Source organism: Aplidium turbinatum, chromosome 15 (genome assembly GCF_918807975.1).
Source record: "Aplidium turbinatum chromosome 15, kaAplTurb1.1, whole genome shotgun sequence".
Taxonomy (NCBI): Eukaryota; Metazoa; Chordata; class Ascidiacea; order Aplousobranchia; family Polyclinidae; genus Aplidium; species Aplidium turbinatum.
In genome coordinates this window covers 5,685,780-5,712,131 of record NC_137486.1, presented here as the reverse complement: position 1 = coordinate 5,712,131, position 26,352 = coordinate 5,685,780, and the positions used below count along the sequence as shown (strand labels likewise).

The following is a 26,352-nucleotide window of genomic DNA, read 5'->3' as shown; positions in this document are numbered from 1 at the left end:
TTTTCAGGAGCACTTTTGAGCTTCACTTCCACTGCTGCAGACTTGGCATCAGCAGTTTGCAAGCTATGTGTTGAGTGGTGGTCCAAAGACCTTGCTAATAAAGACAATATTTGTCTCAATGCTTTGATCTATATGTTGAGTGAAATGCTCGGGACTGGGTTGACAACTGAAGTATGTTTGACACTAACAGACAGTTTATAACAAATAAGAAAATTCTACTGACATTTTGTTCAACGCTGGAGTAGATTTCATTTATGTACTGTATGTACCGACTGTACTGTACTTTTAAAGTTTGGCATTTCCAGTAGAATACTTTGAGCAAGTACTTTTCTTTAATTTGTTATTTCTGTGCAAGTTTGTTTGCTTAGTTTCAAGTTTTTACTATTATACATTCATTCACAGGACAAGGCTTCATCAACAAATATTTTAAAGGAACTATGTCAGCTACAAAAGGCACTTTTCAACTTTTTTCCTCAAGCTACACTTCCAACAGAAATTACAAGTAACTCAATTACAATGGAAAATATACAGGTATATATTATCTATTGGTTTGCTTTATTCTAACTGTAAGCTATAATGTCAGCTACCCAACCTATCATGACAAAACATATTATTTTTAGGCAAATAAAGATTAAAGCCTGCTTTGTAAAAAGCTCAACTTTTAGTCGTTTTCACTCTCCTGTAAGACGTTGGTCTTAAATGGCTTTAACTGTTTTTTCTATGTTATGGAGTAGGCTACATCAGTAACCTCTTCAGGTCAGGTAGTGTTTGAGCAGCCAGAGTAACATATTACCATGATATATTATGTTACCTTCATTCTTCAGTACGATAGTTTGTTTATTCAAATATGATAAATTTACTGCTAGCAAGTGTGCTGATAGTGTAAATAAAAAAAAGCAAATGATAGGGCCTTATGTCATATCTTTATTTTTCAGGAATTACGACAGTTATTAATATCAGCATATTTGCATCCTGTGTTTTTGAAATCAAGAAAAGGACAAAAGTTTTTGTCTAATACATTATTGCTAGATGTGGTGAGTAAAATTAATTCTAACTTTAAATCACAAATTATTGTGTATTCTGTTTCCGAAATGTGACAGCCTTGTGCTTCTTGAATGCCTATTGCCTAGGCTATTCCATATTTTCGTCATTACAAAACCCCTTCTCGAAGCCCTTCTCTGTCTCGTCTTTCGTCTGAGACAGAATTGTTTACTTGTTCAGATTTCAGAGTAGTTGATGCAAAGCTACGTGAGTGTAAATTTGTCCAGTGCTGCTATGCCGTGCAATCGTGCATTCCTTGTTGGTGTCTTGTAAGCGGGACATTCAAGAATGTCAGCAGTGAACTAATAAACGAGGTTTAATGGATTTTAGTTAGTACTGAGATTGAAACCACATACATTTATGTCATATAGGCCTAAGTAATAAAAACTACAACAAGTGCTCAATGCCAAGCAGAGTGAATTACATCAAATGCAGTTGCTAATCACTGAAAATATTTTCAGGCTGTGTCAGTGTGTCACCCTTATTGGAATCATGAGAAGGTTCTTATTTAAATAGAATCTTTTTCAATAAGAACCTTCTGATGAGTGATGACCCCAATAAGGTGAATCAGCCTGATAAAGTTTTTAGTGAATACTTTAGTAACTGCATTTGATATACAGGATGCTGCAGCTGCAGCTCATTTTCGCTTAATTTTCTTCTTTGTTTCTCTAATAGAAACTTTCTGCAGATAATTTTTAAAGGTATTCTAAAAGATAGTATAGTAATATTTAGACAAACTTCTTTAAGCATGGCAGATTGGCAGCATTAACAAAACGGATAACCATATGCGAAGGGAGATGTGCTGGGAGCACTCCTTCAGAGATTATTAAGAGGACTGGCTACTCAAAGACGACAGTTCATCGAGTTGTGGCCAAGTTTGATGCCGAGGGAAAAGTTGAAAGAAACCTTCACAGCCCTCAAAAGGATCAAAAGCGAACAAAACTTTTCTGGTGGGGCTAAAAAGGTCAACAAAGGCAGACCCAACACAGTTAATGACAAACTGACCAAATGAAGCCATGTCAGTCACAAAACCTTCAGTAGAGCAGTCAATGAACACCTTGCGATGAAGTCTTATGAGAAACCATGTCCCAACATCCTCACTGCCCGCTCAAGATCAATCAGGGTTGAAAGATGTCTAATTGTCCAAAGCTTCTCAAGAACAAAGGAGTACATGTTCGTTAGGGTGTTTCATTTTTTCACCATTTTTGAAATTCAAAATGCCTGGGGTCCCATCTGGTGGTATTTGGGGTGTAAACTTTAACTTGGGGTGTAAACCTAATGTTCGTATTGTTGTCGATGAGAAAAAGTTAATTGTGGACAAGATTACAAATCGTCAGAACACACTAGTTCATGCCTGTTGTGTTCACAATTCATGCTGTTTTGTGATGGCTTTTGCAGCCGTGGCAAGTGATGGCAACGTAATGCCTCCTCATTTCATCAAAGCTGAACTTAGAATCAACACAACGGAGTATCTGAAGAGTGAAGATTCTAAAATTCTAAATGATATTTTGTTGCCCTGGATTCGTAGAAACTACGATGCTACCATAGTCCAGATTTATCTGAAGGAGAATTTTCCCATGTTTGTCCCAAAAGACATTTGGCCGAGTGGCTCTCCAGATCTGAACGTTTGCGACTATTGGCTATTCAGCGTGATTTAAAGACAGTCTAGCTCATTTCCACACCCTAACCTTAACTCTCTTAAGGGAGCCATTCGAAGAGCATTCTAGAATCTCGATACCGATGAAGTGAAGAGGAGGTGTTCACGGTTTTGCCAAAGAATATCTAAAACTATCGAAGCAAAGGGCTATTATATTGAATAATTATGTTAAATAGATTATAAGGATTACACTGATAAAGTTAAAATAATAATTTTACCCTTTTCATCCTTAAAATCGGAAAATTACGAAAAAAAAGCTGAAGCCCTAATTTATCTGTGGGACCCTGTATATGCAGTTATGTATAGATGATATTAAAGTGCAGCTAAACTTTTCTTTACAGAGTTTAATGAAAGCAGTTCATCCGGTGATCATGGGCAACATTTTAGCACATCGTAAATTCTCCAAGGAATATGGCGATGTCTATTACATGGCATGGACGCTTGCTGACGAAGAGACCAAAGAAAAACTGGAAGATACTTGCATCCAGGAATCCATGTTCAGAGCGATCCACACCACGCGGGATAAGGACTTGTTCCATGTGCTTCAATGTTTGATATCTTCAATAACTTGTCACAGCGGCTCATTGCAAGTTCGCCATATGCTCACAAGGTGTTACAATCCCATCATATGGAGGTCTCTGAAGGTAGGATTCAGTTGGTGAAGACAATTACAAGCAGTATTTGCATTGATATGAAAGCTGACTGAAATTTAATGATGTTTTTTAATTTGTCAGTGAAAGTAAAAATAATTACAAAGGAATTTTTGGAATTTTTTGCGTTTTTTTCCTGTAATGTGTATTATTTTACATGAACACTAATCTAACGGTATACCTAACTTCGTAATAAATTTTGTAATTTAGTTATCCACAGTCAGGAAAGGTATTTCTCCAATCTTCATGCTTTTTAGTTGCCCTTGATTGAATGATATTTGCTTTTTGAAATGTTTCGCTTTCAGTTTGCTCTAAATAACAGAAAGCATAAAAACAATAAAATCGATTATAAATCCAGACAGCAAAGCAACCATTTTTTACATTGATTCAACGTCTGCAATGTACAAAACGATTGATTTACTATCTGGAATTTGTTGATATGTGAAATGAAACAATGATCAACCACAGGCGAGCAATGCACTAGTTCGGGCCAATGCTGCATCTCTGTTCTTCGATACATTCCCTCTGATGAGCCCTGACTTAAATGGCGAGGAGAGAGATGCCCTTCTACAGCGCCAGTTCACTGCCATTGATGACTTGGTGATGGACTCAGTGCCCCAGATAAGAAGCATTGGTACGTATACCATTTAATAACATTAAGATGATCTAACCAATAATCTAGTTTTACAAAAATCACTACCGGTATTGTTAATTTTTTTTTTATGTTACATAATTATGTGTATTTTTATTCATGGTGAAAGTAATAGATAAATGTCTGCTTGTATCATGGTAGATATCTGCTTGTTGCCAGTTTTGGTCTTCAATTCATGTTATCATCCAGTACTGGTGATGTTTCTTGTTCAACGTTCAATGCAGTGTTGTTTTTTATAATAATTCACATTTTTAAAACAATCACATTTTTTAGCTATTCTTGGGCTGTGTAAGGTCCTCAACCTCTTTTGGGATGTGATACCTGCTCAAGTGATAGCAGTGCAGACTCGGAACTTATTTACAAACATGGCCTTCGATTCATCATCAATTGCGGTCAGAGCTTCCGTATTTAAGGTAGGCCAGCTTGGTTCTCTATTTTTTGTTTTGCTTCCGCTGCCATACCCTGTTGCAGTGTTGCAACCTAAAATCAATTATCATATGACGAAATTCCACTGGTTGAATAGCCTATTGTCTTTTATTTTTCCTGGAACTTAGCTGACATCTTCAGTTGATCATGATCTGATGGTGATCACATCATGTTTATCATCTGACATCATCGTCAACTGACGTCATCTTTACCATATGACATCAACTTTACCATATGACATCATCCTTAAACTTGTGACATTACTGCCCTACTTTTACACCCAATAAACAGTTGCTGAAAAACGAAATTGAACCACGTTGTTGCGGTGACCCAGGGATATCTTGATGCTAGTGTCTAGATATCCCTGCGGTGACTGTTTGCTCATTTTTTTCAGGGAACCATTATTTTGCTCGGAAATCCATGCAGTCATCCATTGCTTAAGAAACTCTTGCCGTTGATTGGTCAATGCATTCATGACTGTAGCGAAAAAGTTCGCATTGAAGTGTGCAACGTGCTGCTTGCAGTTAAGCAAACTGCAACAATCCAGGTACAAACCGATTCACGACTCATCGTCGCAGCTAATTCGGAAACATGCTTTGGAATGGTCTTTTCGACGCTGCTTTTATTTAGTTTGAGGAATCATTGTTTGAACTTTGTTACATTGAAGTGAATGTGCGACTTTGTCCGTGGTATCAACCACAGCTTTCAAATGGGAGCTGTTGATGTTTAGATGTTATCTTTATCATTTGCTTTTACAACACCTCTTTCACCACCTCAGTCAAAATCTCCAAGACACCTATCCGGCGTCTTTGTTTTGAAGCAGCATGGCAGTAAGCTCCGACTGGAGTTAATTAGCTTATTTCTTTCGAACGAGTCACCGTCTTCGGTGTAAGGTCGACGCACATGCTCATCAAGCCCAAGCCATATTCGACCTTCTACTGCTTAGAACAGGGGTCACCAACTGGCGGCCCGCGGGCCGCTTGCGGCCCTCCACGCTGTTAATTGTGACCCGCGTAAGGCATCAGCGTACAAGTATAACCAAAAATACTTTGTTTAGAAGTTAGAGAGCGCAAAGGCAAAAAATACTTTCCAGAAAGCATATTTTTGCTTTGCATACGATTCCACCGACCGACCAATCAGGTTGTAGTTCTAGGTGGGGGTCACTTAAAGTTATTCCAATGCGATGTCCAGCCACACTGTCCCAGTGCTTGATTGAAACGTCTGTTTTCGAACTTCGAAAAGGTCTGTGAGCATAGGATTGCTTATTTTAAGTTTGTAGATGTCATGTAAACACTAGTGTGCGTTTCACAGTTATTGTGTTTCACGAGCAGTGTTACCTTTATGCAAGTTTTTATTGGCAAAATAGGTCGGTGTGCCAACTCAATTTATAATGTATTGGCAAAATATTACATATATATTTAAAGACTTTTTCTGGTTGTATTATGAAAATATTTAGCTCAGTATTGCAAAATGTTGTTAATCAACAATTCTTACCATGCTGGTAGGCCTAAGCACCGCAAGTGACAGTTGTCTAATAATCAAAGAAAGATGGTTTTATAGACTCTCACGAGAAGGATGAAAAACCAACTCATTGCTTTTTTAGAGGGAACACTGTTCATAAGTTACGATAGAAATGTTTTTTCGGTGATTTTGACAAGCGTTTGTTTCATGATGCCTGATGTCTTTCTCCCTGTTATTGGAGCCTATTTTTCGCTGATATGTTTGCAGGTCATTATTGTTGCCTGTATTGCGATGTGTCAAACATTTCCTTGTTTACTGAAACTGTTAATTGTAAGATATTTTTTGTGAAGCAAAGTGATAACACCAATCTTGCTTGGCGATGAATATTTTGATGAAACCACTCGCCTCGATGTAAGTGCGCAAAACAAGGGGCCTCGTTTATTAGGCAATGTTAAAAAAGTCAAAAGTGTTGTTAAAGGAGCTTGGCCTGGCAGTAGTGTTGTTTGACTAATTTTGTTGCTGCGGTATTCTAAGATAAATATTAACAACGTGTAACGCTGGATACTGGGTACGAAATGGGTTCTTTTCTAGGATAAGAGTCAATTTACCTAAAATTTTATTAGTGCGGCCTGCCCCAGCTCTCCTTAGTGCCAAATTGGCCCGCATGCAAAAAAGGTTAGTGACCCCTGGTTTAGAATATTTCGCAAGGTAGCTTCAATGTAATACAGTTTGAAAAGTCAGCTTACCTAAATGGTCCCTACAATTTATCTAAACAAACTGAAACGAAATTTTCAAAAACGTCCGCACCACAACGGTCATCTCTGAAAGCTTTTTTTCCCAAAGCGGGCACAGTCCATCTACCTTGATATCGTTTATTTATTATATATATGTTATTGTTGATGCACCTCAAACTACGTTGTTGCATTATGAGCATTATCTTTCTTGCAGTATTGGGATGTGTGTCCTGTTGAGAGCATCCTTCCTCAGCTGGAGGTCGAGAATCCGAGTGGAACCAAGAGATTGGTCAAGCTGCTATCCGGGTCGTTCCTCCCATCCGGTCAGTCAACTCAAGTAAGTGTCCTCTGTGCTTACTGGTCAGTTGCTAAGTGAACTTGACCAAACTGAACTTGCTAAGTGGTCCTCCGTTGGAGACAATAGCTCAGATAAAGCTGGTTTTCACTGAAGCTACTATTTTTTGTTGTAAATTTCAATATAGACGTGGATAGAACGCTGCATAAACTTTTACAAGCGAAACGCTGCTGCCGCTCGGAAATTCTATCTCTATGCCAAAGATCAGTTGACAGCAATGGAAGCAGGTACTCCCTACTATGCTACATGTTATCATATTTGTTGAATATGAATGCTGGCTCTTGTCAGAAAGTAGCAATTTCATTGTCGATCGAATAGCTTATATCATATGTGTGCAGCGGCATGTTGATGAATCTTCGTAGTCCCTACCCTCCGCTACCCATATCCATGGAATGCAGGCTGAGCTTTGGAATACAGACCAAAATACAAAACATCTAATGTGAACAATCCACTGCAAAACAAAATAGAGTAGCCTATGACTTCACGCTTCTTTTCTTAAAATGCAATATTATACTTTGTCGTGGTTTTTAATTTCATGATACCATCATTATAAAAGACTGACGGTATTTCAGGGGAATTTATCTATTTGATCAGCGTGTTCGTTTTCAATCAAGTATCGAAAAGTCTTGAAGAGCATCAAGAAGAGAATGATACGGTAAGTTCTACGTGAGCATTTGTATTTCTAATAGTCAATAAAACTCTCTGCTGTGACCATTAGTGATTTCTTCGTTTACGAGGTTGGTTTAACACAAATTTCATCGGCCACACCTTAAGAGATTCCAGGCAATGAGCTTTGTTTTTCCTTGCACCACGTTGGCATCAAAAAGGCATTGCAACAATATGGCACGATGATACTGTCTGCGACTGTGTCTTTCCACTTTCACCTCCCATTAAGGCATTGGCACCTAGTACGGTTGATAAAGATCTTAATGTTCTAGTGTTTCCTCCATAGGTTATCATCGTCATCAGGTCGTATTGGTAACAGTCGCTCTCCGGTACAGTGGTGGACTTGTTCTTGTATTACTTTTAAAAAGGTTTGCTTCGATCAATTACCGAACCTTACTATTAGTTACTAAAGAGCTAACAACCGGCAGTCATTGTGATCTTGTGTAAAGCAGTGAGAATAAGCCGGGTTATGATGTGTTCATTCGGCTGGTACAATGCTGTTGTTGGAACGGTACCGCAATAAACAAAGCAATTTAAAAGATTTATGAAATTATGTTATATTTTGATTAAATCGAACCATCGTTCCCAGCCGTCGGACTCCACTTCAAGCGTCGCTGAAGACAGCGGCCTGATTGCTGGACTTATGGATACGATTTGTATTTTGTGGATGGAATTCAGCAAGAAGATGAAATCTGCGTCAGTTGGTGAATACGGATTGTTTTTTATACATCATTTTATGTTGTAATTTGGTTTGCATTGCTGTGGTTATTTTAAACAGTTTTCCACATGTTAGTGCTGTTGAAATTAATTAGACGTCTTTAGAAGTGATCTTTATTTAACGGATGATATGCAAAAAGTGAAATCATGAAATTGTTGTGCCAGCTGCAACAAACAATACAAAAACAACTATTCCATAAAGCACCACTTTTAAAACACCATTTTAAAAAAATACAAAAGGTTGTGCCATTTGTATGGATACCTTTGTTGATATCCGAGATTAACATTTTGATGTCAATCTAGCAACAAATTTCAGCTTTGCTTTCTAAATCTTTTGTTTTTAAACTTAACATTAGATTTTTTTTAAAACTGATTTCTACCTGACATTTTGTTCAGACCACTCCGGCCGTGAGAGCGGCGATGGACCGAACAGTGTACGAGAGTTGACCAAGCGCATCATGATCCAGCTCCCTAGGACCACGCACGTTTGTTTCCGGAAGTACTACGATGAGCGCTCCTTGAATGTTCTCTTGCACCTTTCATCGTGTCTTCATCCAGCCAGCATGCCGGTCTTCAGGTAGTTTACCCGGAGGGCATTTTGTTATTTCCTCCAACTTCATTTGTTCCCTTGGTTTTCAGCGCACCCGAGATTAAGCAGTGTTTGTAAATATAAGACTTATTTCCAAAAAAGTAAGTTGTTAATGTCGGTGTATAGAACCGACTAGGAATTGAACCCGGATGAGCTGATCTTTAAATGTGACATCAAACTAAGGCCAGACAGAAGGTAGTTTTGCTGATTCAGCGATTAATTTAACACTTGGTGGCAAAGATTCAATTCATTGTGAATTCCAGAAAGATAATGCAAAAGCTGCAAACTAAGTTTTGCTTGACCAGACACAAACGTTTCGGTTTAAGTTATTTCATTAATAATCTTGCTCCTGTATTGCTTTGGCATGGGTAGTGCTGTAGTTCTAACTGTTCTGATCAAGACTTGTTACTCTTGTTTTCATCACTGGCTCTGCTGTTTGTGCATTGTTTTTGCAATTTTTGCATCGTATCGTTCTTTCTGTATCAGACTTGTTACTACAAGTTAGATAATGAGATAACTTTTTCAAAACTACAGACATTACAACGTCTCGCTGCTAGCTTGCTTTCAACAAAAATTAAGTTACCTTAAAACCAACTTCACTCTTATACTGTACAGTATAACCCACAAACATACACAATATTTTTTAAATCTGAAAAAACGCAACCCTTCTTGTGTTGCGGATAAGTCAAAAACGGATGTAGCTTCGCATCCCCATGACTTAAAATCCCTAGTTAAAACCAAGCAACGACTCGGCATTTAACAGAATATATATACAAAAGTAAACTAAAATTGCGATCGTTTTCGTCCATACATCATGTTATCCTCTGGTTAGCATCTGATCAGGCTTGTCACTACTGTAGTTTAATTAAGTATATAACTTTTTTAGCAAAAATGTTATACCAAAATTGAAGTCATTACCCGAAGAGGCGGCCCGACCTTATTACAGCATGCTCATCCAATGTGCTCTCAAATGGAGGTGGAGCAACAAAGTCCTACAGCTGATCAATGATTGGCTAACGGCCGGAGTGATTGACAGCCAAGACAACGTCACTTCTGATACGCCTACCGACCAAGAAATACCGATAGACGAGGTAGTAGCTGGTGATGATGTAGAATCCGTTTTTAATGCTTATGCAAGTTTTTAATTTCGCTTTTCATCAAAAACTTTCCAAACATGTTAGAGAGAAGCGTAAAGACCGCCCTGACACACCACACGTTAAATCTTTCTTAGAAAACAAAATGGCTGATTTTTATAAAAGTACTGTCTCTTGTTGTGATGGCGACTTTTCTTATATAAGCAGTTAAGCACCCATATTGAGAACTTATGAGAGGCGTTTTAAAAACAGTTTGTAGTTGTTGAATTGTTGTCTGAAGCACGGTTATAGCCGCATTTTTGCTCACCGCATAGTCAACTTGATCCTGTAGAAAAAATGACCAAGTTTTTGATCCCAAAACTTGATGTTCCAGGTGCCCGCGAAACGAAGGTCTGTGAGAAGCGCAGCCAGCAAACGTAAGAAGCAACAAGCCAAAACTGTTCAGTTTACTGTGGCCAAGCCCGAGCCCAGAGTTTCCCAGGCTCTCAAGTACACGTCATGTTTGATTGGTGCTGATGAGGAATGGAGCTCCGTCATTTCTGACGAGAAGAACACTGAGCTTCTGGAGGAAATATTGCAATGCCTGCAAGTTTGCTTTGTAAGTTGAAATAACACTATGTGTTTTGACCAGGATTGTAAAAAAAAACGTTTTTTTTTAATAAAACCCAACCCGCCCTAGTGTTTATGGGCAAAAATGGGGTTTATCACGTAAAAATAGCTGAAAACAATTTTTTGAGGCATTTGTTTATTCATTTAAAAATAAATTAACTATTTTTTATGCTATATGCACTATACAGTCATGTGAAAAATCACGCTCCCAGACAATAAGTGGCTGGTTGCTAACCTGCTACATGTAACAAGAATTTGAGTACTTTTTTTAGCAATAGTTTCAACAAAATTGACGCTAGAAAAGACAACATTCTCGATGAACATCCAAACTTTGCAATATTTATTAAAAAGCTTTGTTTCATCATAGGTATCGCCATAAGATTTTTTCTTGAACAGCATTGAAATTTTCCCTAAAGGAACAGAATTCCTTATCTGGCAACACTAGTTTTGTAAATCTAGCCTAGTCCTTTAAAAAAAGGTCTTTTTTGTGGGCTATTTTTTTGGCTGTAGTGGGCAGCTACCCACTACAACCCTGGTTTTGACTGAAATAACTCTCAGCATGCAAGCTCAGTAACGTATGTAATAGTGTAAGTTTACGAAAAGTTTGCAGCAAAATATATGAACTAAACTCACATTCAGCAAACGCTGTTTCTTTTTGAAGTGTAAAAATTAAATCTAAGTATGTTGAGCTTTACTTTTTGAAAGGAATTATCGCGAATTTCTGCCACTCGCAAACCATGCTTTGTTTTCTGTGAACCTCCTGGCATTTCATCTCACAATGCAGAAGGATTTATGCTGACCTCGTGATACCACCAGATCAGCCGTCAGTTTATCTGGTCATCCTGTTTTACGTGTGAACGATCTAAAATCTTTTCATTGTCACACCGTCACAGGAGCTTGAATTGATGACTTGATATTGATAGGACGATGTATCAGTTGTAGTGGAAACGTCGACCCGCTCCTGTTCCAAATTCAACCCATTTTGAATCAAGTACGGTAAAGAACACTTGGTCCACGGCGTAAAGTCAAGAGTTCTTTACTGTATTTATTAACGAGGATTCATGTTCGTTGTTTTTTTAATTATTTAGAATTAATCTTCTCAGTAAGAATTGACTTGAATTAATCTTTTGTCTAGATAATTACAGTCCCTTTAATTAGTTTTACTTCCCTGTTCAGGCCGAATTGGTATCCCGTCTCCATGGTAACGCCCCCTCCCGGCCTCCCCTAACCGACCAGATGTTGACAGACTCTCTCGACTCGTACTTCAAGTTACTTAGACGCATGCAGTTGGCGGATACGAAGCTTCATCAAGGTTGGTTCGGTTCATAGCGGTCAATGTACACACAGGCCTTGCCAACGTGTGACTCTGTAATCATGACCGGAGGCCGATGTAGTTTTGATTTGTAATTAACCTGTCTATTCCTTAGAAATGATAGTTAAAGTGAGAATGTCAACATTTTGCACTTCTTTTGCTATCTCCTTGGTTGACCAGCTTTCATCTCTGTAGTGTACCTATGGTCACCTAGAAACAAGGCAAACAGCTCCAGGGAAAATTTCCCCTCAGCATGTCTCATAGTTCACGATTCTTTTCCAGATTCAGCTGAAAACGAAAGTGCTTGTTCTGTGTGGTTACAGCGTCTTCAAGTCCTCCTAGAACGCGTGGAAGCAGATGTCGTAGGCCAGCTCAAACTCTCATCACAGGCTATGGAAGTAAGTGTGACAACACCTTGATGAGTAAAACACACCGCTCCCAGTCAGTGGCACCTATGGACTAATTTAATGGGCAGCAAACAGAAACTGCAATCGGTCAATTTAGGTGACTAGTTCTGTGTCAGTAGTTTCTGTAAATATGCGAAATTGCCAGGATTAAGCTTCGTATAAACTTTCTCAGTTCGAGAACAAAGATTCCCATAATTATTCGTTGTTTCACAGACTAGCATCGTCGATCTAGCTGAGGTAATTATATCTTGCAAAACGACAATACTGTTTAACCTGTGATGTGACACGCTAAAAGTAAAGAAACGACCTGTAAATGCGATAAAAGCAATATAGGTCAAAATGGAGAAACGTCCTTTACAGATTCTAAAACTAAACTGCTTCTATCATTGAGGCTGTGAAACATGTACTGAACGACGAGTTTGACTATTTTATTTTAAGCTTTCTTGTTTTAACTGTAAATATCCTCTTCGTAGGAAATTAGATAACCAACATCTTACAAAATCCCTCTTCATTGCCCAATGAATTCTCTTAGGACCCCAACTCTTCCATTCTCTCAACGACACAAACGATTCCTCAGAACCAGAACATACTCAGCATGCTGGCGCTGGTGAGGAATACACTTAACGTCGCGTTTCCCAACATAGTTGCATTGTTGGAGGTTGGCCTACCTGTGGCGGATCGTGCTCTCCGCTTTCTTGAAGCTTTTACCTCAGCAGGTGAGATCTTTGTAGCCCAGCCTGCAAAAACCGTCAAATTTACATTGATTCAACGTCTGCAGACGTTAAATGTGATGTAAAACTGACGGGATTTTCTGGCTAGGATTATGCTGCGTAGTTTATGCATTCCTGGATTGTTACGAAAATGGTGACGTTCATTGTTTGACGTGTTCAAACACTGGAAATAAAGACTCGTCGCAATGTAAGCTTAGAACGAAGTAAAAACTTGTGGCGTTTGGATGGTCCAACCTTTTATTTCACAAGATGTTAACATTGGGATATTTTACCCTTTCGATAGATGGCCGGTCATACAGGCTCAAACGACAAGGGTTGAGATTTGTGAGCAAGATTGAAGTTTTATGTCTGCAGTTGAAATGATCATCATCATTCTTCTGTTAAAAGTGACAACTTTCTAGACATCAACATCATTCGTTTTTGCATTGATTCAACGTGTACAGACGGATGGCGTTTTGTAGAGGTTAAGTTATTGTCCGGAATTAGTCATGTCCTGAATTATGTATCGATTTCTTTCTCTGTCCAGGTGTGAAGACTGTAAACTATGCCGGTCATGTGTGTGCCTTGTTTCATCAACTTCTGGAATGGAACATTTTGTACGTTTGGGCGGAGAATAGCCAAGAAGTTCCATCTGATCAAGTGAGCTATTTCTTCCAACAATTTTGAATGTTTTTGTAGTAATACCACACTATGTGTGGTTTGGTACAAAGTATTTGACTTTGAGCTTTTATCGTGCGAAATATACTTTCAAATTTTAATGACATATATGTGCTACATTTGTATATAGATTAGGGTGGGTCAAAATTGGGACTTGTTCTCCGATTTCATTGCTACAAACTTTTTTTCTTGCGAGTAGTCATAAAACGACATTCCTGAAAGTTTGAGCTTGATCGGACATCGTCTTCATTTCTAAAAATCGCGATTTGTAAAGGTACGAGATTTGAAAACGACGTCATAACTTACTTAATTCTGATTGTAAAAAGATGATTTATGCGTCAACAGATTCAATATAATTAGGAGAATCCAATTCATTATGTACTGCGTCATTAAACAGTAATTTGCAAATAACGATAAAACTGATAATCCTACATGCTTCATCTCTAAGTTATTTGATAACGAATTGATGTACTTTCCAAACATAAACATCATGCTGGTACTTGATGACGTAATTGATGACGTCATCTACATTATTAAGATGAAACTGTCAAGATAGCATCAAGAACAGGTGGCAACATTTTTGTTCGCGAAGAACACTACAGTGTTGTTCAGAAACCTGGAAATCAGTATTAATTTTGACTGCTGTCAGTCCAATATCAGGAACAGCTGAAGATATTACAAATGTTCTCATTCATGGACTGTATCAAAAAATATAATATGGTGCATTGTGTCAAAGTAGTTGGGTGTGATTCTGTGAATGTACACACTAGATTTAAATCAGGTGTGATAACTGGACTGGAACAACGCCTTGGTCATCGTGTGAGTTGGTTTATATGCATGTTGCACAGTTGCAGCCAATCAGTTACTCCTTCGGCACGTCTTCGCTACATTAGATGGACCTACCAGTGGTGACAAACCTAGGGACGGTACATTACGGGACGCGCAACTCCGTTGTTCCTTCAACATTAGAAGGGTCAATTGCCAATTTGACATTTTTTTACGCTTTACTGCAGGCTTGCTTTCAACTAAAAACCTTAAATTACTTTAAAACCAACTTAATTCTTCTTATATAACCCATAAAAAGTAAAATATTTTGTAAATTAGAAAAAAACGTAACCCTTCTAGTGTTGCGGATAAGCCAAAAGCGGATGAAGTTTCGCATCCCTATGATCTACAATCCCTATGACAGACCATGTAAAAGGCCAATTGAGAAGCTTCTAAGTAGAGTTGAAGAAGTCAACCCTTTATTTGTGCCTGTGAAGATGGGGCCAGGAAATCGTTTGCTACCTGGGCACATAGTAAAAGATCTATCGACTGATCAAAGGTATCTGTACGAGATTAATGCCATTAGGAATGACTATGTTTCATCTAAACTAATGTACGCAAAGATTGGTCGGTTAAATCATTCGCGGTGGCTAACTTTCGCTTCACTTTGCTACAAACTACACATCAGTGATCACAAATTGCCAAGTGACATTGCAGAAAACTTGAAAATAATTGTTGCGCATATAGTCGTTCAATATGCCCCATGTTGGTTCGATATAAAATGTGAACCATTGTACAAAGACGAACCGAAGCATATCCTTAAATCATTGCAGTGCTGTTCACTTTTGCCTGATAAAATTCGAGACATACCAGCATGTAGTTTATGTTTGGAAAGTACATCAATTCATTATCAAATAACTTAGAGATGAAGCATGTAGGATTATCAGTTTTATCGTTATTTGCAAATTATTGTTTAATGACGTCATCATTTTTCGGAGTCAGTACATAATGAATTGGATTCTCCTAATTATATTGAATTTGTTAACGCATAAAGCATCTTTTTACAATAAGAATTAAGTAAGTTATGACGTTTTCAAATCTCGTGAAAACAACTTCCTATTAAAAACAATGCATTTTCAAGCCTCGAAAAAATCGCTTCAGATACCTTTACAAATCGCGATTTTTAGAAATGAAGACGATGTCCGATCAAGCTCAAACTTTCAGGAATGTCGTTTTATGACTACTCGCAAGAAAAAAAGTTTGTAGCAATGAAATCGGAGAAAAAGTCCCAATTTCGACCCACCCTAATATAGATGGGTTCACAGTCCATGGTGAAATGATGCAGTCGTCATCCGCTTGGCTGCTCGTTCTTGTAGTGCCGTAGAAAATACTTTAACTCAGGCTATCCCTTAAGTTGATAACTTTTGTATTGTATCCTGACCTGACCTATTTCTATCTACTAAAATGGATTCGACAGGCGAGTGCTTCAAGAATTGACAGCGTATACACCGTGTTTCGCCCATGAGGCTTGGTTCATCAGTATCGCACCACGAATTCATGCCAAGACCTCTCAGCGCTCCTCCTACATATTGGCTAACAGTTGTTTTTTCGCGCAGTCCAAGGAATCGTTGGCGCAGATATTTGACGACATTCTCCTTGCTATGATGACGTACAGCAGGAGCAACCCGGACGGGTTTCATCGGGTAAGGGAGTTGAGCTACCAACCAATACACGTTGAAACGTTCTTTTTGAATTGTTTTATTTTGTGATCCTTAAGAAAAGATTGGTTTTAAGTGAAGTGAAAGCATGTGAAGCATGTATGAACGCAAACAATACAAAGAACATGGGGGAAATGAGGAGCACGAAGCTTGTAAGGATGTACGGTTGCACACAGACCATTTGACCAATTCTACTTTTGTCCTTTAATCTTTTTTATTGGAAATCGTATCTTTTTCATCTTGGCAGTTGTTCCGAGCGGAGGTGCGCCCACATCTTCGTCGCTGCATGACCTGTTTGTTCCAGCTCTCCTCCGACCTGACCAAAGACATCCACCATGTCATGATGAGGAAACTCGTGTCTGCCGTCCTTGCTGACATTGCTCATCACATGAAGTAAGTTAACCATAAGTTGATGCAACGTTGAAATGGCAATTGGGCCAAGGATTTCCGCTGTTTCACATTTACTGTTTTTTTTTAATGAAAAACAATGCAAATAATTATATCGTGAGGTACTTATTGTAGTGTATGTAGAAAGGAGCAATCTTCCTGGCGTCAGCACAAGTCTGAGCACTCACCACACAGTAGAACAGCGAGCGTTGTGTTTCGCTAACCACACCGGTGTAACTTCGGCAGACGAGTGCACCAAGATTTGACAGTGATAGGCAGATGTCCATCGTGTTGTGTCATGGACCATGTATGTAGAGATAAGGCCTGATTTGTCATATTTTGCACAATTTTCCCTTTACTGTCTGTCCCAGGTGACACAATGGGTTTTAACATCATCAGACGTCGAAAAACGAAGGCAATTTGATTCCTTAATTTCAGTCAGATTGTTAATTACTCAATTATAGTTTGATTGGACGTATTTTTAACTTACTTTTAAAAGTTTTCAGACACTAGCAGTAGTTGTAATCAAAACGTGACAAATGAGTCTGCATCTCTAGATGGCCATTTTGCTATGTTTGACTGCCGAGAAACAGGTGCATATTTATCAATTATACAGCAGGCTACATATCAAAACTGAAGATTGGCAGGACAGTTATATCAATTAGTTAGTGAAGGTATGGTGAAAGGAAAGAAGTGCAGGGGAAGAGGCGAACTTGGAGAGATGATGAAAAACAGCGGGCTCACCTGTCAAGCATCGGAGAAGCAAAAAGAGTAGCGGAAGAACGTGACGTGTGGAAGCAACTGACAACCAACTTTCGTCTCGGAGACGGAACATGATGACATGTCAATGCAATCTATCCGGTATACGGGTACAGTGCTGATAAGATCCGAAGGTCGAGACAGTGTTACTATCTGCAGGCTTTTTACACCCGCACAGTGCTATTGCTACACTGGTCAACAGCAAATTAAATCTGAGATGGCCCTAAGTGTCTCCAAACGTATTTTTGACTCTAATTTCAAAAATCTCTTCAGACTGCTTTTTACTCCTGTACAAGGTTTTTAAAATATTTTACATTTAAGCCCTATACTTTGTTTCAGCATCATCTCTGAGTATCGAACTCGGGACAAAATATCCGACCTCCCTCAGTTTTGCGCATGTTTTCTAACTCTGGTCGCTTCCACTTCCGCCGAATGCAATTACATCTGCTGTGATACACTCCCCGAGTTATTTGCGAACACTTCACTACCTGATGGAGATATGAAACTAGCCGCAGCGATGAAAGCTTGTGTAGTTCTTCTGAAAGTTCTTATTAAAGGTGAGTTTGCTAATGGTTATCACAGGTCTGTTGCGCAGCTTTTAGCTTGGTCGTAATTCCTTTATAAAAAATGCAAAGATTTCCATATCAGTCGGGGCCAGTGATGATTTATTAACTCTGAAAAAAAAATGATTTTTTTTCAAAATTCGATTCATTTTACCAAGTTCGCGGTAGTATCACTTCAGACCTGACGCATGGTTGTGCAATGTGCATCTTCATTTCATGTCCGGTTATCGCCAAGGTAATTTTATTCATTTAGATGGAAAAAATCCAGCTACAGCGAGGACTTGTTTACAGAAACTACAGGTGAGTTCCACACCCTGCAGTACAACTTTTCACTTTGACATATCTGCCCTGAAAGCTCAGTTGGATAATAATTGCCAAACTTTATGAGTGAAGAAACACAGGCCCAAGCCTCGCTGATATGATTTGACTCTCGGGGCGTGCGCAGAAGCAACGTATCTCTAGGACAGTTCAATCTCTACCCAGCTATCCCAAGTGGATCGAATAATTCACAGACAACCAGTGGCGTAGCCAAGGAGGGGGTTTTGGGGGTTACAACCCCCCCTTTGGCACGCGTGTGACGTCACGATATTGAGATTGATGCTTTCAGTCTAAAAAACAATTGCCTAATTTTATACAAAACTGCATTAAAAGAGCGAGTTTTGCCAATACCAAACATTCAAACATCTCAGCCAGGAATTAGCAACATATTCATACCCACATTTTTGTTGAAAATGCTCTCAGAATGCACCAAATTCAAAGTAATTTTTTAAAATTTTCTGGGGGAGGGCCCCCAGACCCCCCGCCGCTGGGTCGTCAAAACCCCCCCCCTTTCAAAATTCCTGGCTACGCTACTGCAGACAACGCTTCAACAAGAAGAAACTTCACCCCTGTTAATCTCGGTGACTAGGCTGGCGTCAGTGGTTTTAAAGCCTCTAGTCTACATTTACACGTATGCGAAACTGTCAGCATTAAGCTTCCAAAGAGACTTTCTCAATCAATAGTATGTTGTTGGTTTGAGAGGCCAGTTCAAATATATTCTCGAGATTTTTGCACTGCTTGGAACACGAACTTACGGCATGTTTTCAGCTCTATGTCATTGTCAAGAGCCTCTAGCCTACAAGTATGCGAAACTATCAGGAATGACCAATCAAGGCTTTGTCAGTCCGATAAAGATTCAAAACCAACCAACCTATGCACACCTCAGCAAGTAAAATTCGTCCTTTTTAGCTGCTTTGTTGCAGAGATTGCCGAGGAAGTCGTGTTACAAAACCGTCAATAAAATTCTTCAATTTTGTGCGTTGCAAAACAAAAGTCTCAAATGTTTCACAGGCACGCGAGGATTTCACGCAGCTCACTGAGAAGATGAACGAATCACTGCTTTTGTGAGTTAAAACAGCTCTGAAAAAGACTGCGATAGTGGCCAAGAGGTCGAGGAGATGACTAAATCAAGGGACAACTCTCGTCAAATGCGCCAGTTTTCACCAAAATTGTTATGCTGGACTGTTCAAATACGGGGGGGAGCTTGAGTTTCTCGTGACTACCTGCTTTTGGTCAAAGTTATTCTCATTTCCAGACAGCTAATGAGTCATTTTTTTTACATCGATTGTCTACAGACGTTGTATCAAATGTAAAAAAGACGACTGATTTACTGTCTGGAATGTAACATTCCTTTCAACTCAGCGTGTTCGCCGCCTACGTTTTATTGCACAGAATTTGCGTTATAAATCATGACCACTCGCATTTGACCCTTGCTTTCTGTTCACTAAGAAACTGCAACATCAAGTAGGCTAGTGCTGGCTCTGAGGGTGCGCGCTTGAGCAACGCATTTAAGAACAGCTCTCTGTTCAGTGGCACCTAGTAGATCGAATATTACTTCTTCAACAATCGAACTTCACTATGTCTCCGTGGTTACGCGCCCGGCTCAAGATCACGCGGTGCAAGTTCGACTCTCGGGGTGTGCGCTTGAGCAATGCACTTTCAGGACTGCTTTCCATTTAGTGGCGCCTAGTGAATGGAATAATTCCCCGGCAACAACACTTCAACAATCGGAAACAGTCCGCGAATAAAGATTCCCACAATCAAATTGATCACGTCAGCCCTGTCAGTCTCCGGTCATCATTGGAAGTTAACATGGATAGGCAACGTCGTATGGTAGACTAGTAACAGGCTCATCAGCCCCGATGCAAGTTGCCGTCAGGTAGTGTTTGCACATATCGACCTTGGCGTTTGTCGCTGACACGGTCAGAAGTGAAATCAACTACCGTACAGAAGTGAACTTGCACCGTTTATCGCATACCGGTAGTCCATATCTGGCTCGTGCGTGAACTCCACTTGAAACCAGCCAGATCATACGCTTATTGCTATATTAGACGAAATCTGCCGCCCCGTTAGCTCAGCGGTTACGTGCCCGGCTCTTGGGGTGTGCGCTTGAGCAATGCACTTTCAGGACTGCTCTCCATTCAGTGGCACCTAGTGAATGGAATAATTTCCCGGCAACAATCGGAAAACTTCACTCTGCCAGTCTCGGTAACCGGCCCTGCGTCAAGAACCTTTATAAATGCGCGAAACTACTAGGAATAACCAATCAAGGCTTTGTCAGTCTGAGGATGAAGATTCAAGACCAAATCATAGTTGCTTCTGTGGAAATAAAGGCTTGGGCTATGGTACAATCATTTTACAATATTATCAAACGATAAGACTAATTGCTTGAAGCGCAGATAAGTGACGATGGTCAGCAGCGCTGGCAAAGACGTAAAAACCGGTTACTTTTGCGTTAGTTTCTTCATCAGAATTTGCGTTAGCTGACCTACCATTATTGAACAAATAAAACGAATAGGATGTTAACTTGAATGCTGCCTACAAAGATAAATTGCGTGGTGTGCAGTCAGTCGTGTGACACACGATGATGATTTATATTGTTGAGCATATTGGTTGAAGTGTGTTCGCTCTTTGCTTGCACTCAGCAAGCTAAAGTAAGAGTTTATTTATTTTTCAACTTTAGGCTACTTACTTTCAACGGCTGTGAGACCTTTGACAATTTTGCTGTCACAAAACTTAATGACCAACTGGTCGAGCAAAACGTTGGTGGAAACGGGGCACTTCACAACAGAAGTCATTGCACCAATTTCAACTCGATCTTGTTGACGAGTTTAATTAGTATGTCCGACCCGATAGCTCAGTTGGTGAGCGCGTGACTTCGTGAACGAAGAAGCTTCAAGACCTAGCGGCGCTGGTTCGACTCTCGGGGTGTGCGCTTGAGCAACGCGTTCTAAGGACTGCTCTCTATTCAGCGGCACCTAATGGATGGAATAAAGTCCCAGGCCATAACAGAGCTTCTGCAGCTTGGAAAACAGCTATGCATCACACCCAGTCAAATTTCGATCGAATTATATCGATCCAAGTTTCTTAAGAAAGCGAAAAATTGCTTAGCTTCGTCGTGGGAGCGCAAAATGTCCAGTGAAGCAACCAAACAATACATATGTTATTACTTATTTATTGGGTAAATAGTGCAGCTTAGCATTTAAAGAAGCGATTTAATCAGTTGATTGTGAAGGCAGGAATATTATTGACTAAGGAATCGAAAAAGTGTCTGCACTAGAACCTATCGTCAGACTAATAAAATAATGGCGTACCGGTAACTTACTTTTTGATGATTATTTTATTGGTCTTACCATATTATGATGTTACAAGTGCAACAAAATATAAATAAGTTTTGAAACAATCTACGGGTGCAACTATAATGTAAAAAACGAACATATACGCATTGGCACATCGATGATTGCATAGAATTAGATTATATTGTAAAAAAACAGGAACGTTTTGAAGACAAGTGGCAACTATTCTGCTCATATGCAATGGAGGCAGGATTAGGGAAACCGAATGCAATGACGTCAAATTTGCTGTTACTCAGACTTTGCTACACAATGATAGCATTAGGTCCTATAAAACAGTATTGAAAAATTACAGTTGATGTAACATGCAATAAATTTAGTTTAGCGGCGAGCAGCGTTCAGTTAAGAATTTTCAAAATTCCCGGGGGACTCCTGTTTCATGGTTGGAACGCGGAGTCGAAAGCAACATGGATAACTTATGTTATACTGTTACAATTGCAGCATTTATAATAGGAGAAACAAAGTTCATAGACTTGCAATTTGTAAAAACAACGTAAATGACCACATGGTTGCAACAATGTGGTATTCAACACTCACACGCAAACAACATAGTTCGGTGAATGCACCAGAAACGATAAAATTAAGTAAAATATTTTAAAGCAGGCCATCCACAAATAAGTCGGTGTACTGTGCATTGTGCATACCCACATGAAATGATGATACGCTCTGGCTGTGCAATAAATCCATCAGCTAAGTAAGTTCTTAGACATTCTTTAAAATGTCGTCTTGCTATCTGGTCTGTGAGCAACACTGACTATTACATAACTAGACAAAGACGTTGATTTTGGAAGAAAAAATGTATATATAATCGAAACTAAAAATTCATTTTTTTGAAACTGTAGAAATCAGTGAAACCAAATACAACCATTGCAAGGAATTTCATGAAACTAAACTTGATCACAATTATCAAAAGTTTGGCTCCCTGTTCAATTTCACGAAGATTTGCTAAAATAAAGTAAACAGAAACTTCTACAACAGAACTTCTCAGCCACTCGAGAAACAAAAATTATATTTTTTACAAATATCCACGCGTCACGCGTGGTAAATGTTCAGTGATCACTGATGAACCTTTGTAGTTCACAACTTTTCATAGGATGTTTTCCTCATAATATTTGCACTTGGAAGCTTAAAAAATGTTGAAAAAATATTTCAATGTGATTATTCTTTGCATATGTGATGTATATCGGTAAACTGTACATGCTGTGAAATTTTCAATGCAATTCATGCTAAAATAAACTATACAGACCAAAAAAAGTAGAAATTGGTGCATTGATCCCATATCTCCCCTATATTTAAGAAAACTCACTTTTCCTGATGTCGATGCTCAGCTACGTAGATACCATTTGGAAAACTTTGCAGCATTTTCGTTTGAATCTTATTTGGGTAGTATTAAAGAATTAGTTCAAAAAATGTTGTCTTAAGAATTACAAATATTGAAACTAATTTTAGCCATGCAAAGTTATCCTATCGTATAACACTTTATAAATGTCTTGCAGATACAAAAGAAAGACTGCTGTTCACTGCAGTTAAGGACATGAAAGAGGAGCTGAAGGCTGTGAGGAGGACACAGTCCACCATTTTGTTTCTTTAAAAAAACAAGTTGATTGTGCGCACTCAGATCCCGTTGTCTCAGAAAGCAGTGTTTTGCCTTTGGCAAACAAACGCTCACTTCGTAATCTGGAAGAAAAGTTAAACAATGCGGATGTTTTGGCAACTAGGCCTATTGTAAGTCACTGTACTCATTTGTCATACACTTATATGCCACAAGCTACACGTTTGATATTCCGACATGGCTACACCAGCCTTATGTCATGCAACAACCGATCAGTTAAATTCTAACATGATGTGTTGACAAAATATTTGTTATTACACCTATAGTATGAACTAAGTGTTGTCATTCCACTTCGTTGTTGAAGCGTTGTTGCAAAACAAAAGTTTCAAATGTTTCACAAGCACGCGAGGATTTCACGCAGACTGAACTGAACTGAGAAGATGAACGAATCACTGCTTTTGTGAGTTAAAACAACTCAGAAAAAGACTGCGATGGTGGCCAAGAGGTCGAGGAGATGACTAAATCAAGGAACAACTCTCGTCAAATGCGCCAATTTTTACCAAAATTGTTATGCTGGGCTGTTCAAATACGGGGGGGGGGGAGCTTGAGTTTCTCGTGACTACCTGCTTTTGGTCAAAGTTATTCTCATTCCCAGACAGCTAATCAGTCATGTTTTTTACATCGATCGTCTACAGACGTTGTATCAAATGTAAAAAAAGGCAACTGATTTACTGTCTGGGTTGTGACATTCCTTTCAACTCAGCGTGTTCGCCGCCTACGTTTTATTGCACAGAATTTGCGTTATTAGGCTAATCATGACCACTCGTATCTGACCCTTGCTTTCTGTTCACTAAGAAACTGCAACATGAAGTAGTGCTGGCTCTTAGGGTGCGCGCTTGAGCAACGCATTTAAGAACAGCTCTCTGTTCAGTGGCGGCTAATGGATCGAATATTACTTCTTCAACAATCGAAAACTTCACTATGTCAGCTCCGCCCCGTTAACTCAGTGGTTACGCACCAGGCTAAAGATCACGTGATGCAAGTTCGACTCTCGGGGTGTGCGCTTAAGCAACTTTTCATGACTGCTCTCCATTCAGCGGCACCTAGTGAATGGAATCAATTCCCATCAAGAGCCTCTACAAGTATGCGAAACTACCAGGAATAACCTATCAAGGCTTTGTTAGTCTGAGGATAAAGATTCAAAACCAATCAACCAGCTCTGCGTCAGTCGTTCAAAATCTTTTTAAGTATTGTATGTGAGACTGCCATAATGTATCCAATCCGCGGATAAAGATTCCCGCAATCAAATTGATCAACTTAGCCCTGCCAGTCTCCGGTCATCATTGGAAGTTGACCTGGATCAGCACCGTCGTATGGTAGACTAGTAACAGGCTCATCAGCCCCGATGCAAGTTGCCGTCATGTAGTGTTTGCACATATCGACCTTGGCGTTTGTCGCTGACACGGTCAGAAGTGAAATCAACTACAGAAGCAAACTTGCACCGTTTATCGCATAGTCCATATCTGGCTCGTACGTGAACTCCACTTGAAACCAGCCAGATCATATGCTTATTGCTATATTAGACGAAATCCGCCGCCCCGTTAGCTCAGCGGTTACGCGCCCGGCTCTCGGGGTGTGCGCTTGAGCAATGCACTTTCAGGACTGCTCTCCATTTAGTGGCACCTAGTGAATGGAATATTTACCCGGCAACAACACTTCAACAATCGGAAAACTTCACTCTGTCAATCTCGGTAACCGGCCCCGCGTCAAGAGCCTCTATAAATGCGCGAAACTACCAGGAATAACTTATCAAGGCTTTGTCAGTCCGAGGATGAAGATTCAAAACCAAATCATAGTTGCTTCTGTGGAAATAAAGGCTTGGGCAGTGGCGGCTCGTGGCCTGTAGAAGTGAGGGTGCTGCAAGTGACATGTCCCTGCAGAGTTCGCCAAAGGCGAACGTTCCGGCGGGGGGTCTGGGGGGCCTCCCTCAGAAAATTTTGACAAATTACATTGACTTTGGTGCGTTCTGAGCGTATTTCCAGCAAAAATTGCAATCAAAATAATCGAGATTAATGTATTGATTACCTTTACAAAGAGTTTTCACAGACATAAATTTCCATAATTAAGGTGCAAGTAGATTTTATATAACAAGAAGTCTCAAATACAGGTGGAGTAGCCCTACTGTTCTTTGAAAAACTCCATGGTGTTATGGGGTGCTGGGTGTTATGACGGAGGTTTATTTAATTTCTTCCAGCGCACACAAACAACGACAAAGTGTAAACACACGAAAATAGCACTAGAAACAGCAGCCAAACGATGATCGTTAAAACACGCATAGGAAAGTGTGTATTACTGCAGCGAAATAAAATGCATGGCTACTGCACCTGAAATGAAACAAAGGCCTTTACAAAACATATACACAGCTCGGACAGCTGTAACTTCAGCCAGGGATACTATTTGGTAGGCTACTACACCTTGTCCCAATGAGCAACGACAATTAAGAGGTAACACCATTCTGCCTCAAAGTGAAATTTCTGCTGCTGGTTGCAGTTTATAGTAAGTACCCAAGGACCAGGACTACATCACATACGGTGATATTTAAAATAAACAAATTTTCTTTGTTTATTGCGGTAAAGTCACTTGTATTTACTTTATTTTGTTGAGCAGCCAACCATAGACTATAATAGTTTGGAAGATGTAATCAAACAGTAATGTCGAAGTGAATGAAGAGACTAAGTTCAAATAATATACTGACATAGTTCTCGTAAATTTTGCCTTGAATATTATCGTTTGACCGTGTTTTTCGATACAACCCTTTTGACGTACGGAGGAAGGCAAGTGCATTGCAGCAACAAAATTGAAAGAACAACATGGCAATGACACACACAGCTAACTCAGACAGACAGATAACAAACCACATAACACATTTAGAGGTGTGCTGACTTACACATTTAGACGATAGTGTCTACAGTCGGTCCGGTGCCGTGAACCATGTTGTTACGAGGGCTAAGTAGAAATAATTTTCACGCATAATATACTAACATTTACATAGCACCACATCCACAGTGCAAACTATGCCCCTGGACACTGTGCACTGTGCATGACAATGGTGATAATTAATACGGTACTTTCAGTTATAGGCCTAATGTTCAGTGAAATAGAACGTTTTGAATTCATTT

At 39.5% G+C, this 26,352-nt stretch overlaps 1 protein-coding gene across 1 annotated transcript in view; it reads left to right on the top strand.

Moving 5' to 3' along the window:
• Nucleotides 1-23,450, top strand: part of LOC145784559 (condensin-2 complex subunit G2-like) — a 30,223-nt gene extending 6,773 nt beyond the window's left edge. Inside the window, exons 4-27 of the mRNA XM_082596402.1 lie at nt 8-171; nt 403-531; nt 936-1,034; nt 3,040-3,342; nt 3,817-3,982; nt 4,274-4,413; nt 4,821-4,973; nt 6,836-6,958; nt 7,104-7,203; nt 7,549-7,631; nt 8,232-8,346; nt 8,756-8,936; nt 9,835-10,039; nt 10,416-10,640; nt 11,828-11,963; nt 12,246-12,361; nt 12,903-13,086; nt 13,628-13,740; nt 16,140-16,226; nt 16,489-16,634; nt 17,727-17,944; nt 18,204-18,250; nt 19,280-19,332; nt 23,118-23,450. Of these exons, the coding sequence (XP_082452528.1) occupies nt 8-171; nt 403-531; nt 936-1,034; nt 3,040-3,342; nt 3,817-3,982; nt 4,274-4,413; nt 4,821-4,973; nt 6,836-6,958; nt 7,104-7,203; nt 7,549-7,631; nt 8,232-8,346; nt 8,756-8,936; nt 9,835-10,039; nt 10,416-10,640; nt 11,828-11,963; nt 12,246-12,361; nt 12,903-13,086; nt 13,628-13,740; nt 16,140-16,226; nt 16,489-16,634; nt 17,727-17,944; nt 18,204-18,250; nt 19,280-19,332; nt 23,118-23,151 (3,320 nt within the window). The 3' untranslated portion in view covers nt 23,152-23,450. The remainder of the gene's footprint in view (nt 1-7; nt 172-402; nt 532-935; nt 1,035-3,039; nt 3,343-3,816; nt 3,983-4,273; nt 4,414-4,820; nt 4,974-6,835; nt 6,959-7,103; nt 7,204-7,548; nt 7,632-8,231; nt 8,347-8,755; nt 8,937-9,834; nt 10,040-10,415; nt 10,641-11,827; nt 11,964-12,245; nt 12,362-12,902; nt 13,087-13,627; nt 13,741-16,139; nt 16,227-16,488; nt 16,635-17,726; nt 17,945-18,203; nt 18,251-19,279; nt 19,333-23,117) is intronic.
• Nucleotides 23,451-26,352: the final 2,902 nt, after the last annotated feature.